General features: G+C 34.2%; 1 protein-coding gene across 1 annotated transcript; it reads left to right on the forward strand.

The window, feature by feature from the left end:
* Window positions 1–9,704: 9,704 nt before the first annotated feature.
* Window positions 9,705–15,045, forward strand: LOC108339608 (uncharacterized). The gene is made up of 10 exons (XM_017576765.2): window positions 9,705–10,098; window positions 10,702–10,793; window positions 10,953–11,060; window positions 12,366–12,448; window positions 12,911–13,044; window positions 13,388–13,437; window positions 13,685–13,777; window positions 14,231–14,322; window positions 14,547–14,653; window positions 14,751–15,045. Exons 1-10 carry the CDS (start codon window positions 9,889–9,891, stop codon window positions 14,790–14,792), a joined length of 1,011 nt encoding a protein of 336 aa, XP_017432254.1. The 5' UTR covers window positions 9,705–9,888; the 3' UTR covers window positions 14,793–15,045.
* The last annotated feature ends 750 nt before the right edge of the window (window positions 15,046–15,795 follow it).

The following is a 15,795-nucleotide window of genomic DNA, read 5'->3' on the forward strand; positions in this document are numbered from 1 at the left end:
CATTTTAAGTTTCAAATCAATCCATGTTGTCTAGATTCATGTTTAGTCCTTTTGATGCCTCTATTTCCTAGTTGAAACTTCGAAGATCATCAAAAATATATGTTGAGGTCATGTCCAAAAAATGATTTGTATTTGTGCCTTTGAGTGTTTTTATTTTATATATTTTAGTTCATATTGTTGTGAGATCATGAACAAGTTGAAAATAAGACTTATTTTATTATTCTCAAATCATAAAAAATACATTCACATACCCTCTATTTGTAATAATCTAGTTCTCCTAAAAAGGGAAATAGGGAAACTAGGAAAACTAGGAAAAATAAAATAAAAGATTATGTATCTATTTCCTCTAATTAGGAAGATTCTAAAGATATTATCTCAAATTACAACACTCCCCCTCAAATTGGTAAATGAATATCAATCATTCCCAACTTGCCTACAAGATATTGAAATCTACCCGGAGGAAGCCCTTTTGTAAAAATATATGCTATTTGAAGTTTTGTAGGAACATGAGATGTAATCACAAATCCTCTGTCAAGATTATCTTTGATGAAATGTCTGTCAATTTCAATGTGTTTGGTTCTGTCATGCTGTACTAAGTTATGGGCTATGCTCATAGCATACTTATTGTCACAATGTAGTTGCACCGGGTTCTCCACTTTGACTTTAAGATCATCCAAAATGATTTTCATCCAGAGTCGTTCACACATTCCTTGAGCAAGGGCTCGAAATTCAGCTTCTGCACTAGAACGTGATACTCTATCTTGCTTTTTGCTTCTCCATGTTACCAGACTATCTCCAAGAAATACATAAGACCTAGAAGTAGACTTTCTATCCGTAATAGAACTTGCATAGTCAGCATCAGTATATATCTTCATAGTCAACGTGTCTTCTCTTTTGAATAATAGCCCCTTTCCTGGACTTGACTTCATGTATTGGAGAATTTTGTCAACTGCTTGCATGTGTCTCTCTCTTGGATCATGCATAAATTGACTCACTACACTAACTGCATAAGCAATGTCTGGTCTTGTGTGTGATAGATAAATTAATTTCCCCACCAATCTCTGATATTGGGCCTTCTCTACAGGAGCACTTTCTTCACTTCTAATTCTGTGATTCTGTTCTATAGGAACTGTTGAGGTTCTACATCCTAGCTTTCCTGTTTCTTTGAGGAGATCAAGTACATATTTCCTTTGGGAGATGAAAATTCCGTTCTTGGAGTAGGCAATCTCTATTCCAAGAAAATATTTGAGTTTTCCTAGGTCTTTCATTTCAAATAGAGCTGTCAATTTTTCTTTTAATGCCAATTTTTCTGTTTCATCATCTCCTGCAATTATCATATCATCCACATAAACAAGCAATAGAGTGAGTTTACCTATAGAAGAGTGCTTTATGAATAGAGTATGATCTCCTTGGCTTTGTCTGTATCCCAAGGAAACCATTGCTTTTTTAAAACTTCCAAACCATGCTTTAGGGGATTGCTTAAGACCATACAATGCTTTCTTCAAGAGGCATACCTTGTTTCTTTCATTTTTCACTTCAAAACCTGGAGGAATGTCCATGTACACTTCCTCATCTAGATTTCCATGAAGAAAGACATTCTTTACATCCAGCTGGTGTAAGTCCCATCCAAAATGGGCAGCCAAAGCGAGAATAACTCGAAATGTATTCATCTTTGCCACTGGGGCAAATGTCTCCTCATAAGCAATCCCATATGTTTGGGTATATCCTTTTTCCACCAATCTAGCTTTATATCTTTCTATTGTCCCATTTGCCTTATGTTTCACTGTGAATATTCATCTACACCCTACTGCCTTCTTGTCTCTTGGCTTATCAACAATCTCCTAAGTTGAATTTCTTTCTAATGCATTCATCTCTTCTTTCATGGCTTGATTCTAATGTTCAAGTTTCATGGCCTCCTGGATTGAGGTAGGAATTTTTGTGGCAACAATAAAACTTTTGTGCTTATCAGAGAGATTGTTAGTGCAAACATACTGAGAAATATGATATTTAGCACATGATCTTCTTCCCTTTCTCAATGCAATGGATAAATCCTCAGTAATACTTATGGGTAAATCCTCAGTAATACTTACCTTCTCCTCATTGATATCTTCAGGGATCCTCACCTCCGGAGTAGACAATTTTTCTTGCTCGAGAGTCGAAGTGGGTTGTTCTCTTCTTTCATATTTTTTGCCAAAAAATCTGTCTTCTTCCTCTTCTTCGTCACTGTGGACTATGGTAGCTTCATTGCTCAAGTCTTGGGCATCTTGCAAAGACAAACATGGTAATTACAAGAAGGAGAGTTCATCCACTTCATGTGCTTTCTCCCCCTAAAGTGGTAGACTGACATAAAAGGATTGTGTTTCATGAAAGATGACATCCATGGTGATAAAGACACGACGACTCTAAGGATGATAACATTTGTACCCTTTTTTATTAGAAGGATACCCAATAAAGACACATTTAAGAGCTCTGAGATCTAATTTACCACGGTTAGGATGATGAGAGTGAACAAAAACAACACATCCAAAGACTCGACTAGGTAGACTCATTAGTAGGGAACAAGAAGGAAGAAAAGACAATAGAGACTCTATAGGACTAATGCCATTTAAGATACGAGTGGGTAAGCTATTGATGAAATATGTGGCAGTTAACACAGCTTCTCCCCAGTAATTTTTTGGAACAAACATTTGAAAAAGAAAAGCACTAGTTACTTTAAGAAGATGACGATTCTTTCTTTCTGCAACCCCATTTTGTTGAGGGGTGTTAACACAAGTTAGTTCCTGAACAATACCATTATGAGACAAAAAATTGAGAAATTCATGACTCACATATTCAGTACCATTATCAGACTTGATTCTTTTGATATTTTTCCAAATTGATTTTGGACAAGATGGAAAAAATTAACAAAAATTTGAAAAACTTCGGATTTATTTTTCATAAGGTATGTCCACGTGACACGGGTACAATCGTCAATAAAGGTAACAAACCATGTGGCTCCGAAAATAGAATCTATGACAGGACCCCAAACATTAGAGTGAATTAAATCAAATGGAGCACTAATCTTTTTGTGACTAATAGGATAAGATGCACGATGATGTTTTGACAATTGACAAATATCACATTTAAAAGACTCAACAGACTCTTTGGTAAGCAAGTGGGGAAACAAGGACTTGATAAGAGTAAATGAAGGATACCCAAGCCTTTGATGATGTAACCATATTAGAGATTTTGCCCACGTCTCAGATGTAGCCTTTTGACTCATGATTTTTGTGTTGCTTTGGTCATTAAACACTAAAAACTACAACCCACTCTGCTCTTTAGCAGTTAAAATTGTCTTCCCCGTGGCAAGGTCCTGAAAAACACAATAAGTTAGAAAAAATGTTACTAAACAATTTAATTCCTTTGTGAGTTTTTGCACAGAGATAAGACTATTAGCTAATTGAGGAACATGTAAAACATCCTTTAATACAATAGATGAGTCCAAAATTATATTCCCAGAGCCGCATATAGGTATACCCTGACCATTCGCAACTGTAATAAGTTGTTCTTTATTTCTTTTACCATATGAGTTGAAGGACACACTGAAAGGTGTCATATGATCAGTTGGACCCGAATCAAGGATCCAAATACCTTGAGACACATGCTCAACAGTATTGAGGCAAATATTACCTTTTATGGACAGGGTACATGATCCAAAGGGCTTACTCATTGATTCATTCATTGCTTTCAAAGGAACAATTTTTACTTCAGACATCCCGTAGAACGCAACGAGGAGTCTCCAAGACGATGACGGCGTATGAGTCACACCGAGAAAAAAGGAGCAGAACTTAAAACTTAGATCTTCTCAAATATAGGCCAAATGGGTCATCACTAAACCTAAAAACAGACTCAGGAGGCTCAGGCGACTCTTCTGTGGCGGCGACGACGAGTGGGTCACACCGAGAAAAAAAGAGCAAAACTTAAAACTCATATCTACTCAAATACAGTCAAAACGAGTCGTCACGACCCTAGGAATAAACTCAGGGGGCTCTGGCGACCCTGTCTGTGGCGGCGACGGCGAGTGGGTCTCAACGGAGGTGGGCACATGGGCTACACGCGTCGGCAACGGTGGCGGCGCGTGACGACTCCTCTCATGGAGCGACTTCCGGCGTTGTGATCGCCGGTGTTGGGCACACCTTTCTGCCCTATCAACGACCCAAACCGGCAACGGCGGCAGCAGCGATAGTGCGACTTGTTGCAGCGAAATCGAGCCCCGAGATCAGGAGCTCTGACACCAAGTTGAAAATAAGACTTATTTTATTATTCTCAAATCATTAAAAATACATTCCCATACCCTCTATTTGTAATAATCTAGTTCTCGTAAAAAGGGAAATATGGAAACTAGGAAAACTAGGAAAAATAAAATAAAATAAAAGATTATGTATCTATTTCCTCTAATTAGAAAGATTATAAACATATTATCTCAAATTACAACAATATTGTTGTTAGATCATGAACAAGTTCATAGAGTTAGGGTTCCATTATGTCACTTTTTGTGTTTCATGCTATATTTGATTCTAGTAGGTTTTCTTCATTTTGGTACTATAAGCTTGTATGAACGTGAAACTCCTTGTAACATTCCATATTTGAGATCATATTTGGTGTGTGTTTGTGCTAAAAAATTTCAAAACAAAAAATAAAAGAGACAAAAGGTACAAAAGAAAAGTAGACAAAAAGTACAGAAAGCAAAAGCAAAAAGAGTAAAAGTAAAAGTACATGCATGTACCATATTTAACCAACTTTGTGTGAGCACTTTGATGTTGATTTGGAGCTTATTTTTATGTCCTCAAGCTGCTATTCCAACAACCATGATGATCTAAAAAAAGGTTGCCTTAGTGCACCATTTGATCTAGCTTGCCAAAGGAAAAAAGCACCTTATGATTTTCTAGTAGTTTTGGTTTTTTATGATCTATTCTAGTGCCTTTCTTTAGGTAACTCCTTTTGTTATGTGAACTTTTCTTTCTTACCATTTAATTGGTTGTTTGTCTTCTAAACATTCATGGTTTTGTCAAAGTAAAATTCCTTTTGAAGAGCCTTTGTTCGTTTTAGACTTTTTCTTGCTTTTTCCTTGGACTCCTTTTGGCTTTAGTAGTGTTAACTTGTGGTGTGGGTCTTTGGATGGTAAAAGAACGTGAGGATCATTGGGATAACAACCCAAAATAGTGGGGTACATCCAAAGGTGAGGAGGCCTCAAAGGGAAGCTTGAAGTCTTGGTCTAAATGACAACACAAGAGAGTATACACTTGGTGAGAAAGAGAGATTTATGTGTATTTTCTTTGAATTGTAAAATTGTAGTTGTTTTCCTTTTTGGACTTCTAATATTTGGCCTTGTTAGGATGTGTCCTAACAAGAACATTGGACTTTGATTAATATTGCGTTTTGTAGTTGGTAAGTGTGAGGGAACCAAAGTTCCTTCTAACTTTACCATTAGGTCGCATAGATTAGCTTTAATTGCTTTCTTTAATAGTGATAGTGTAGTGTGTGTCAACTTTTATTTCAAGTTTAAATCCCTTTGAGAAGTTTGGTACAAGAGAACTTGAGGTAAGCTTTGGCTAGGAAAGACTTGGTTTCTAAGCAATCCATAGTGATTCACCTCTCTTTCCTGAAAGTAAACTTAAGCTTCTCTTGTCTCCTTAAGTCTCTTAAGGAATTTTATTTGAAATACTAAGTTTGTTTGCATAAGCCATTTTGAAAATCTTAAAAGTGTCTAGATTTATTTGTGAATTTTTTTTTAATTCTTTTAAAACAAATGAGTTTTTATAGTAGCTTGCATTTAAGTCATGGTGAGGATGAGCAACATTATAAAGTTAAGAGTGACCTTCCATTCTTTGGTGAGAATACTAGTGCATTATCATACCTAGCATGAGAGAAAATAATAGAAGAACTTTATCCATTCCTAGTTAGGCATGGTAAATATCATATACTTAGTTTATGCATCTCTAGGCTTGTAGCACATGCAAGTGAATGGTGGAATCAAAGGCAACCTAAGGTTGAGAAAGGTAGAAAATCTTCAATTAAAGATTGGTGTGACTTGAGAGCATGCATGAAAAAAAAATTTGTTCCTTCCTCCCTTATATTAAACCAAGACCAAATATGTGAGATGAGAGAACTCATTAAAAGAGGAAAAACATTTCTAAAAAGTGTAGAAGGGTTCTTTGAAAGAGAAGATGAGTTTGAAGAAAAAGTGAGAAAGCTCTTGAGTGACAAGAGAAAAAGAGAGATTCAAAGAAGAAGAGATGAACAAATGAGAGGGATAGAAAAGAAAGAAAGAGTTGAAAGAAAACAATATCTTGCTACCTTAGAAAAAGAGCTTAGAATCCTTAATGAAAAACAAGAAAAATTCCAAAAGGATTTAAGGAGGATTAAGAGAAGAAGAGAGGAAGACAAAACAAGGAAGAAAAAACAAAGAGAGAATGAGGAGCATGAGAAAAGGGAGAAAGAACAAAGAAAGAACAAAGAAAGAAAGAGGAGCAAGTAAGAAGAGAGAGAAATGAGGAGGAAAGAAGAAGAGAGTATGAAGAAAAAAAGGTAAAAGAAAGGAATGAGAAAGAAAAGAGAGTAAAAGAAGAGATTGAGATAGGAGAAGAAAAGGAAGGGTTTCTAAAGCCCCCTACCACTCCCACAATTAAGATTGAGACTAAGATGATGAAGAGATTTTTCCAATCCTTGAACTTTTCTCATTACATCCAACCATCTTTCATAACTCCAACTTTTACTTTTGAAAAAATTTCAACTTCTTTTTCACCTCCCACTATTTTTAACTCCTCAAATTTTTCCAAATCAAATTTTGAGTTGATGTTACCATCTAGGATACAATTAACTCAAAGTAAACACAAACAATTTTGTGGAGACCTTCAAAGTTTTCAAGTAAATTCTTTTAAAATTAGCACAAGGTCTTATTTAAATCTTTCATCTAGATACATGTTGTTTGTGGCTAATAAGATTATTGGTTTTGAGTTTAATGACACTTGCATATGGATCTTTGATCCTGGTGGAAAGATACACAAATTAACCAATAATAAGAAAAAAGGTTTTTGTCATAAAAGAACAAGAAGATTTAAGGACAAATCCTTTTCAAAAGGGAGGGTATGATCGCATTATCCCTAAAATTAACTCTTGTGTTGGAATGGATAGTCTTTCAAACATATATATCCAACACAAGACAAATAAAAGCTTCAAAAATGCTCTTACTCTTCAAGACCTTGATCATTCATTTGATTTAAGGTGTATCATTGTTGGGAGCTATATTCTTCATTTACTCACTATTATAACATTTGTTCTAACTTGTGTTATAAAATGGGTATTTGACCTTGGTGGAGAAGCACACAAAAAAAACTCCACAAAAGATAAGGAAGTTTGTCTTGTTCCATGTTGAAGATTTGAGGGAAAATCCTTTTCAAGAGGGAGGGAATGATGGAAAATCCCCTAGCCATTGTCAAGCACTTTCAAGAGAGTGAAAGCCATCCATGAAGATGACATCAACTCTACCTTGTGAGCCATCTTTGGAGCCATCTTTGGAGCCATCATGGAGCATGGATTGAAGAGTAGTGTAGGAATTTAAGCCATTGTATTAGGCCATGTAGTGTAGGTTTGTTTAAGGCTTGTATTAAGGCTTAAGTAGCATAGGATTTTTCTTAAAAGTTAGACATCCAAACCAAGTGAAAAGTGTGTGCCATGTGTCATGCTTCCATTGGAGAGGATTTACTTTCTAAAAGGTAGCCACATGACACCTTAGGAGTGGAGAGTTTTTGCTTTTAGTAGTGGCCACATGGCACTCTAGGAATGGAAATGATTGTGTTTTGTGAGTGGCCACATGTCCTCCCATCATTGGAGAGGATTTGTGGACACTTGTCCACTCCTTAGAAGGCCTCATTTTTGGCCAATGAGAGCAAAGGTGGGAGATCATGCTTTTATGGTTAGAAGGAGACTCCCTTGGCCTATAAATAGAGGTGTCTCCACCCTTGTATTTCATCTTTGATGTTGAGTAATGTTATGCTGCCCATTTTTAGCCATACTACTCATCTTAGATCAAGACTAGAACAACCCATAGGCCCCTCTAGTCACCTTTCTCATTGAGTTGGCCTAACCTCTCTTGGAGCCACCAAACACTACACCACCACCACCATATCTCCAAGAGGCTTTGCGCTTCTACCTCGTCCTTACCTTAGCTCATCATTTTTGGACCATTTACCACCACATTTTTGCACCATTCATCCAAGGAAACACACCTACATGCATTTCTTCTAGCTTTGGCCCAACCTAGCCAAGGAGATTGTCATCACCATGTCACCACTGATTTGAAAGAAGAGTTAAACAAAATCAAATATTTTGTTCAATGTTCTATCATGACTCTTAATTTTGACTATTCATATCAGATTTTATTTATTGTATAATATTACATTAATTACTATAATAATTCATAAGCATTAGTTTAGGATAATATTTATCTTTATTAGCATAAATATAAATTACTAATTGAAACTTATATGTTGAGAATGTGAGTTCATTATTAATCCAAGATATATTTTTGAAGAATATATTTGGATCGATCAATTTAAAATATATTCCTCAAAAATATATATTAGATGGATGAATCTCAAATTCACTCAATTAGTTAATTTGAAATATATTTTCAAATACTACAATATATTTTGGATTAACTAATTCAAACTTAGATATAATCTTTAGATTGTCCAATCCAAAATTCAAAAATGCATTTAAGAATATTAAATATAAAATACTTACATAATGAGAATCTAAAACCATGATGTGTGTTCTTCTTTCATCCTTAGTTTATGCAACCATTGAATATGCATTGAGATGCATTATGTGTCACACTTTTTTATATTATATTTCTTCCCACGGATGTAGTCTCTATGGTGTGGAGGCAGGAGGAAGAACGTCTCACGACCCGGTGAAGGAGATGAAGGAGAAAGATTAGGATTTTAATAATTTTTTAATAGAGGGTGTTAAAGACATTTCACTATGCTATGAGGTGTAAAGAGAAAACTTCAAGGTGAATGAAGAAATGGCTAACACAATAAGATGATTTGAGCTATTTCTTTTTAGACATTGTTTCTTAGACAGTTTCCTCTTGCTCTCAAATGTCAAAGTTACAGCTTTATATATTATTTTATTAAAACTAAGAATTGTAGAATTTGAAATATACTGTATTTTAATTTGCGAGTATTATATTTTGAAATGTATAGTTTGGAATATATATTTTGTATTTTGAATGTTATAATTTAAAAGAAATTTTATATTTTATATTTTTGATGGTATATTTTAAAATATATTTTTTATATTTTAATAATATAAATTTGTATTTTAATACAAACATTTTAGAATAAAGTTTTACATTCTGAATTATATATTATGAAAGCTTTTGTGATTAACAGTCCAGAACAGAAAATGAATCCTAAACCAAAATATAAATTGGAATGTTCAACTTTATACTAAGTGCAAGTTGAAATTTCACATTATGAATTTTATTGTGTAGCTTGTGCGAGTGGCATCGTTATAGTACAACTATTTTTATATTAATATCTAATCACACATTAGCATATATTTTTTATAATAACTACTTAAACATTTTTAGTTAGTTTATATAAATTATTTGTACTTGCAACAAAATCTTATCGTAAACGAAAAAAAAAACCAATAGTATACAAAGTTCAAACATCATTTCATCGATAATTTTTGAAGCAGTTCAGGTAATGAAACTGGAAGAGTAGTGTCGACCCTTATCCACTCTTCTGTCTTCTGTTCTGCTGGTGGGCAAATCATCCAAAGCTTTAATTCAAAGATCTTCTTTCGCGAATCCAACTTCCAAAATCTCAACTTTACATAATGCTTTCAAATTCAATGTTCATTGCTTCTTCTGTGTTTTCGCCACCACCTTCCACCCTCTTTGGTTCCCACAAGATTTGTTCTTCCTTCAAAACCATCTCAAAACAAAGCCACGTCTTTCTCCACAGGAACCCCTTTTTCCTGCACCACTTGAATTTGGGTTCAAAAAGGGCACTCTCTTCAGTTTGCTTCTCGAACGCTGGAGACAAGGCACTCTGTTTTCTCACCTTTGTTTTTTACTTTTCTATTTTTTTCCTATGCAATTACTTTCCCGGAATTTCAGTTTATAAGTTATCGTGGGAATTGTTGTTTGATGCTATATCATCTCCGATGCTTCATGATTAAGAAGTGTTTGACTTTTCTATGCTACTTGTGACAAGCTAAGAAAATGAAGGAGAAAAAACATATTTTTTTAATGTGGGTATCTGGTGATTGGTTTTTGAGTTTATTCAATACCAAATTTAAATCTACTATGATGATATGATTCCCTTTGCATGAGTGAATGTGAGTGCATTTCATTTTCACCTGAGTTATAGGTCTTTATGTTATTTGTTTTTGTTTACAATAAATATATGAAAGAATTTAGTTTCACACATTGCTTATGAAGATTTTTGAACTGTTCATCAATTATGGATCTCTCAAATGTATTATTTAAGTAATTATTACTTTTGTCAGTAATCTTTGCATGCATGATAATGTACTATTGATTGATGATGTAAACACCTTTTATATTATCAATAGATTCTAATCATATTCTTTATAAATAATTGTATAAATTACTTGTATTGTTCTTTGTATTTGTCTGTTTTTCAGGAATCGGGATTGGAATGGCCTATTCTGAGGCGATGGGAGGTGCCTTGGGAATGGCAAACAGTTTCATTGACCTCCCTTGCTTGTGGATTGGGGTGTGTTTTGAATAGCTGTTATGATTTCATATCAAAGTTGAAATAATGTAAATCTACTGAGAAAATGTCATCTGGGGACTTCTTACCTACACAAGTTATAATTTATTTCTGTGTTACTGTTTGTGGTGTATTTTGGGCCATTAATTTATTCCCAGGCAGTTTTGTGTTGACAGGTTTGACTGAAGCAATTGCTCTTCCATATCTTGGGATCAAACTTGATGTGCTAAGTTTAGATGATAAGGCAGAGATACTTTTGTTAGATCAGGGGTATGTTATTCCTTTGGACTCTCATACCTTCGTAATTCATAAAGTTGGTTGGTAAATTTTGAAACTACTTCCACTTTTTTGCTAATGATTTTTTTTGGATGAGTCATTGATTTGCTGAAAAGATGTGAAGCTACATTTTACTTAGGAAGATCACTTGGTGTTCTTGGAATCTACATCCTATGATTTAATTACTTCTTGCTCAAAACTTGCATCCTACTGAAATGTTTGAAGGCTGGCTTACTTTGTAAAGTTTGGTTTTATTGAATTTTAGAGGGGGATTTAAAAAGGGAGGAGAGAGGGTTCTGCATATAATCCACATATGTAGGTTCTTGATAGACTTAGGGAACGTTTGGTTGGCGGAAAATTTGTTCATACCTTAGAATGAATTAGTGAGTAATATGGTCATTTTTTCAGTAAATTTTTTATTTTAAATTGGGAAAGTTAGATTCCCACCTCCTCCATGACAAATTTTTTGTGATAAACTTGGCTAAAAGCCATTCCCACGAAACATAGTTCCTTGAGGATGTTATTTTTTAAAAGGTAAACTAAAATTGTTGGAAAACCACCTTAATTACGGTCATCCATGCCCTACCTTGGTTGTGACTTTTTTGGGGGCCGCTTTAATTTTTCTCAAGGGTGGAGTTTTAGTCTCACATTCCCAATATGATTGTAGAGCTTATACAGCTTGGCCAACCCTCACCTTGCAAGTGGACATCATGGGGGTTGAATTAGGTCCTAATCCCAAATTCTATAATGTATCAAAGCCTATTCTATATCCATTATTGGGTCACTTGCATTTGCCACACTTTAGCAACCTTGTGTGAGAGGGGGAGTGTTGGGAGGCCACCCTAATTTTGTTGACCCTTGGCCTTCCTTAGTTGTGCCTCTTTGGGGTTGCCTTAATTGCAACTAAATAGTGGTTTAGTTTCACATAAAGCTTTGACAATTCTTACCTTATAAGCCGATTTCATAGATTGACTTTGGTCTTGAGCCCAAATATTAGGAAAGATTAATAGAGTGCACTCTGTAGACAATAATACTCATGAATACTAAATGCATTTTATCATGTGATATGTGAACATACTGTTTCTAAGTGCATTAACTGTTATTATCATCATTATTTCCAATTAGCTTTAAACTTTAGTACGGTCTACTAGATCAATCTGTAAGTAATAAAAGTATGAAACACCTTTGGCCTTTCTACTGTCTGTACATAATAATTATTCCAATTTTCTTTCTGGTGCTAAAGAAGTATGTAAGGTTTTGGATTACTTTCTTAGTTTCTCCTATTATTTGTCTTGGCAGAATAACAACTGCTGTTATACTTGGAATCATATATAGTGTTGCCAACACTTTCCAGCCACTTCCTGAAGACTTGTTCAAATACGGTATTATCATTTAAGAGCCTTTCAATTACGTCTAGATATGGACAAAAAGGTTTTCAGTGTGAGCAATATTTGTGTGAGGCTGAGTATGGTGCATCTAAAGCTCAAAATAATATTAAGATAACTTCAACATGGATTTCAGTACAAGCTTGATTATTATTTTAATACATCCAGAGCTGTTTATTGACTGCACTTATAGACACTGCTCATGCAAAAGTTATTCCTCGATGTTTATATTAATGGCTGGCATCAAACCTTAAGACTAGAAAAAGTATTATGCATTTACTGAGGTTCACTACAACCAATACAAACCAGTTTGTGCCTTTACGAACATGCTTATCTCTGTATGTTGGTTTAGATCTCATTTTAATCCGATGTCTAGTTTGCAATTGGCTTCTATTTGGAAGAATTAGAACTTGTTACACGCTGATGCTTTTCCATTCAATGGTAAAAACATTGTTACAGATTTGAGGGAACCTTTCAATCTTCAAAAGGGTTGGCTTTTTTGGGCTGGGGTTGGACTTGTTAGTGCCATAATTGCCATTGCATTGACCGGAGTTGCCGTGTCTTTCTTCAGTGGAGAAACCCCACAAAGAGAGGTGTATGCTCTATTTTTCAAATTTTACTGGCCGATGCACATGTAATTATTAGTTTCCTTCTATATGTTCAACTATTTTCTTTGTAGCATGGGAGGAGGCAATTTAGGTTCACTGATTTTCCAATAGCATCAGTATTGAACCACTGATCTTAGAATTACATCATAGCAGTTTATAGTATGTTGTCGACTATATCTTCCTCTTGTACCTTAGCACAATTAATCTGTCTTGATAGGAGTATTACTTTGTGCTGTTAAAGTTTTCCTTTTATAACAGTGTTTAATTCTTTTTCTGGACTTTAAACCATGTGGGTATCTCTTATATGCTTCTATAAACTGCTTTTCAGACTGATGCTCTTGTTCGCTTGCTTCCATTAATTGGATCTTCAAATCTAAGGTAATTTAATATATTCCGTTCCCTTATTTAAAATTGCAGTTGCTGCTTCAGTTATGCTTTGATAACTTGCAGTAAAGTGAGCCAAATTGTAGTTGCAGAGCTATTGAAAACCACAATATTGTGGTTGTGGACTGGAATTTCATAGTCCCTCCTTCTATCAATGAAAGGAATTTTTCAAAGGTTTCCATCTAGGTTCTGTATGCCAGATTTTCAAGCAAGTGATTGATTCTGTTTCTTTTCATTGTAGTACTGTCTGCTTGGTGGGCATCACAGGTGTTCTTGCTCCACTCCTTGAGGAGACTGTATTTAGAGGATTTTTTATGACTTCTCTGACTAAGTGGTATTGGTTACCTTCATATCTTTTCCTTTCTATTTGAGACCTGTTGATTTGTTGATTAAGTTTTTTCCCCTTTTCAATTTTACCGTTCTTTCATTTCCATATACCATAATAGGTCATGTTAAAGAAACTACAGCTTGCCTTGAAAATGGGACTTTTCCCTTTTTGAATTAGATATACAATGGCAAGATAATTGAACAGATAAGGCTTCAACAAGTGCAGGCTTCAACAATTGTGTTGGTCTGAGTTATTTGGATTAGCAATGTTAGGCAGAATCAAAGCTTGAAATTTCTCTTATGCTTTCTTTGTGAAAAATTATTTATATAAGTGAATATACTTGTATGCAAAATTTGTAGATTTAGCTTAATGAGATGCATTCATGGATGCCTCAACTCAATTGCTGAAGCATGATTTTGTGAATTGATTGTTACTGGTGCAATTTTTCTCATTCACCAGGGTTCCTACACCAGTTGCTGTTGTCATTAGCGCCAGTGTGTTTGCCCTTGCACATCTCACTCCTGGAGAATTTCCACAGTTGTTTGTTCTAGGTATGGTGTAATTCATGACAAGTTGATCTTCAGAAACGGAAACAAGGAAATTTTCTATTACAATGTTTAGGTAGATATTGAATACACAATAATTTAATTTGAACAAGGGGGAAAAGTGAAAAAAAGAAGGGTCTTTTTATTTCAGAAGTTGTTTTATTCTTGAATGATGATATTGTTCTTCCACATACTGTGAAGAAAATAACAGAAACTTGTGACATACATAGGGACTGCTTTGGGGTTTTCATATGCTCAAACTCACAACCTTCTCACTCCAATCACTATCCATGCCTTCTGGAATTCAGGAGTGATATTATTTCTTACTTTTCTGCAGGTATTTATTGTAACTCTATGTTTGCAAATTCTGTTAGTTTTTACCATCAACTTTTATTCAACAATAAGAATGCTTCTTCTGCTATTTGTCTGTATAGCTTCAAGGGTACGATATCAGAGAATTGTTGCAGGCAACTTGATGGAAGCATTCTCTTCCTTTCGTGAATGTAGAGCATCATGTACAGTATAAAATACAAATCCATTACCTGTTGTAAAACATAATCAGATTTTTGCTTCAAACAGTGAAGGAAAATTTATTTGATCAGGCAGTTAATATATATATATATATATATATATATATATATACTATGAACTTTGGAATTTTCAGCAGGCCAGGTTGTATTAATCTCAATAACTCTCAAACATAGATGTCATAGATGCATTTTTTAAACATCTGTTTTGGTATTTTGCTTCTCTTTATCTTTCACTGAACCTACTTAGTTAAAAATGAATAATGGTTTATAAAATACAAAATACACATTCTAAAAATTGTTTCTTTCATCCTATATCATGCTCAGCATTAATTTATGGTGATGTTTATGCATAGAATCTGATACCCATATTAGTGTTTGCAAAAGTTAAGAGTATAAAGTGTGAGAGTATAGCCATGACCATCATAATCTAGTTATACAAGCTTCTCTTAGGCTACTGTAGAAGCATGTAATGAATGATTTAGTTTGACCTTTCAATTATTAAGATATCATTGATGAATCAGATAATCAAGTAGAGACCCTATATTTCTTGTTGTATATTATTTTCAAACTCTTATAGAAGAATGAAAGTAATCTGACGTAGAACAGAAAGAATGAAAAAAATTAATATTTATAAGTAACATACTAATTCAATATTATTTTTTCTATAAGCATCAAGGAATATATTAATTGATAACATTTAGGGTGTTCCAAACCTTTTACAAAAACATTCCAAAATAAGAATCAAACATTAAGATTACACATAAAGATACTTAGGATAGAAAAGAAAATAACATATAAGCACACTCTTATGATAATTAATTAATAATCAATTAAAAATGTTAGACCTTCTAGATTTTGCTTTCTACATTATATTGTAGAATCAGTCCATTGGTTGTAAAATAAGAATTTATTGCAAAAAAATTGTTAGTTTTCAAACGTTCATCAACAA

Source organism: Vigna angularis, chromosome 5 (genome assembly GCF_016808095.1).
Source record: "Vigna angularis cultivar LongXiaoDou No.4 chromosome 5, ASM1680809v1, whole genome shotgun sequence".
NCBI classification, from domain to species: Eukaryota; Viridiplantae; Streptophyta; class Magnoliopsida; order Fabales; family Fabaceae; genus Vigna; species Vigna angularis.

Coding starts and splice junctions, on each gene's coding strand:
- LOC108339608 (XM_017576765.2), top strand. CDS start 9,889: ATGCTTTCAAATTCAATGTTCATTGCTTCTTCTGTGTTTTCGCCACCA. Junction 14,323..14,546: donor TCCACAGTTGTTTGTTCTAG/GTATGGTGTAAT, acceptor TGACATACATAG/GGACTGCTTTGGGGTTTTCA. Junction 14,654..14,750: donor TATTTCTTACTTTTCTGCAG/GTATTTATTGTA, acceptor TTGTCTGTATAG/CTTCAAGGGTACGATATCAG.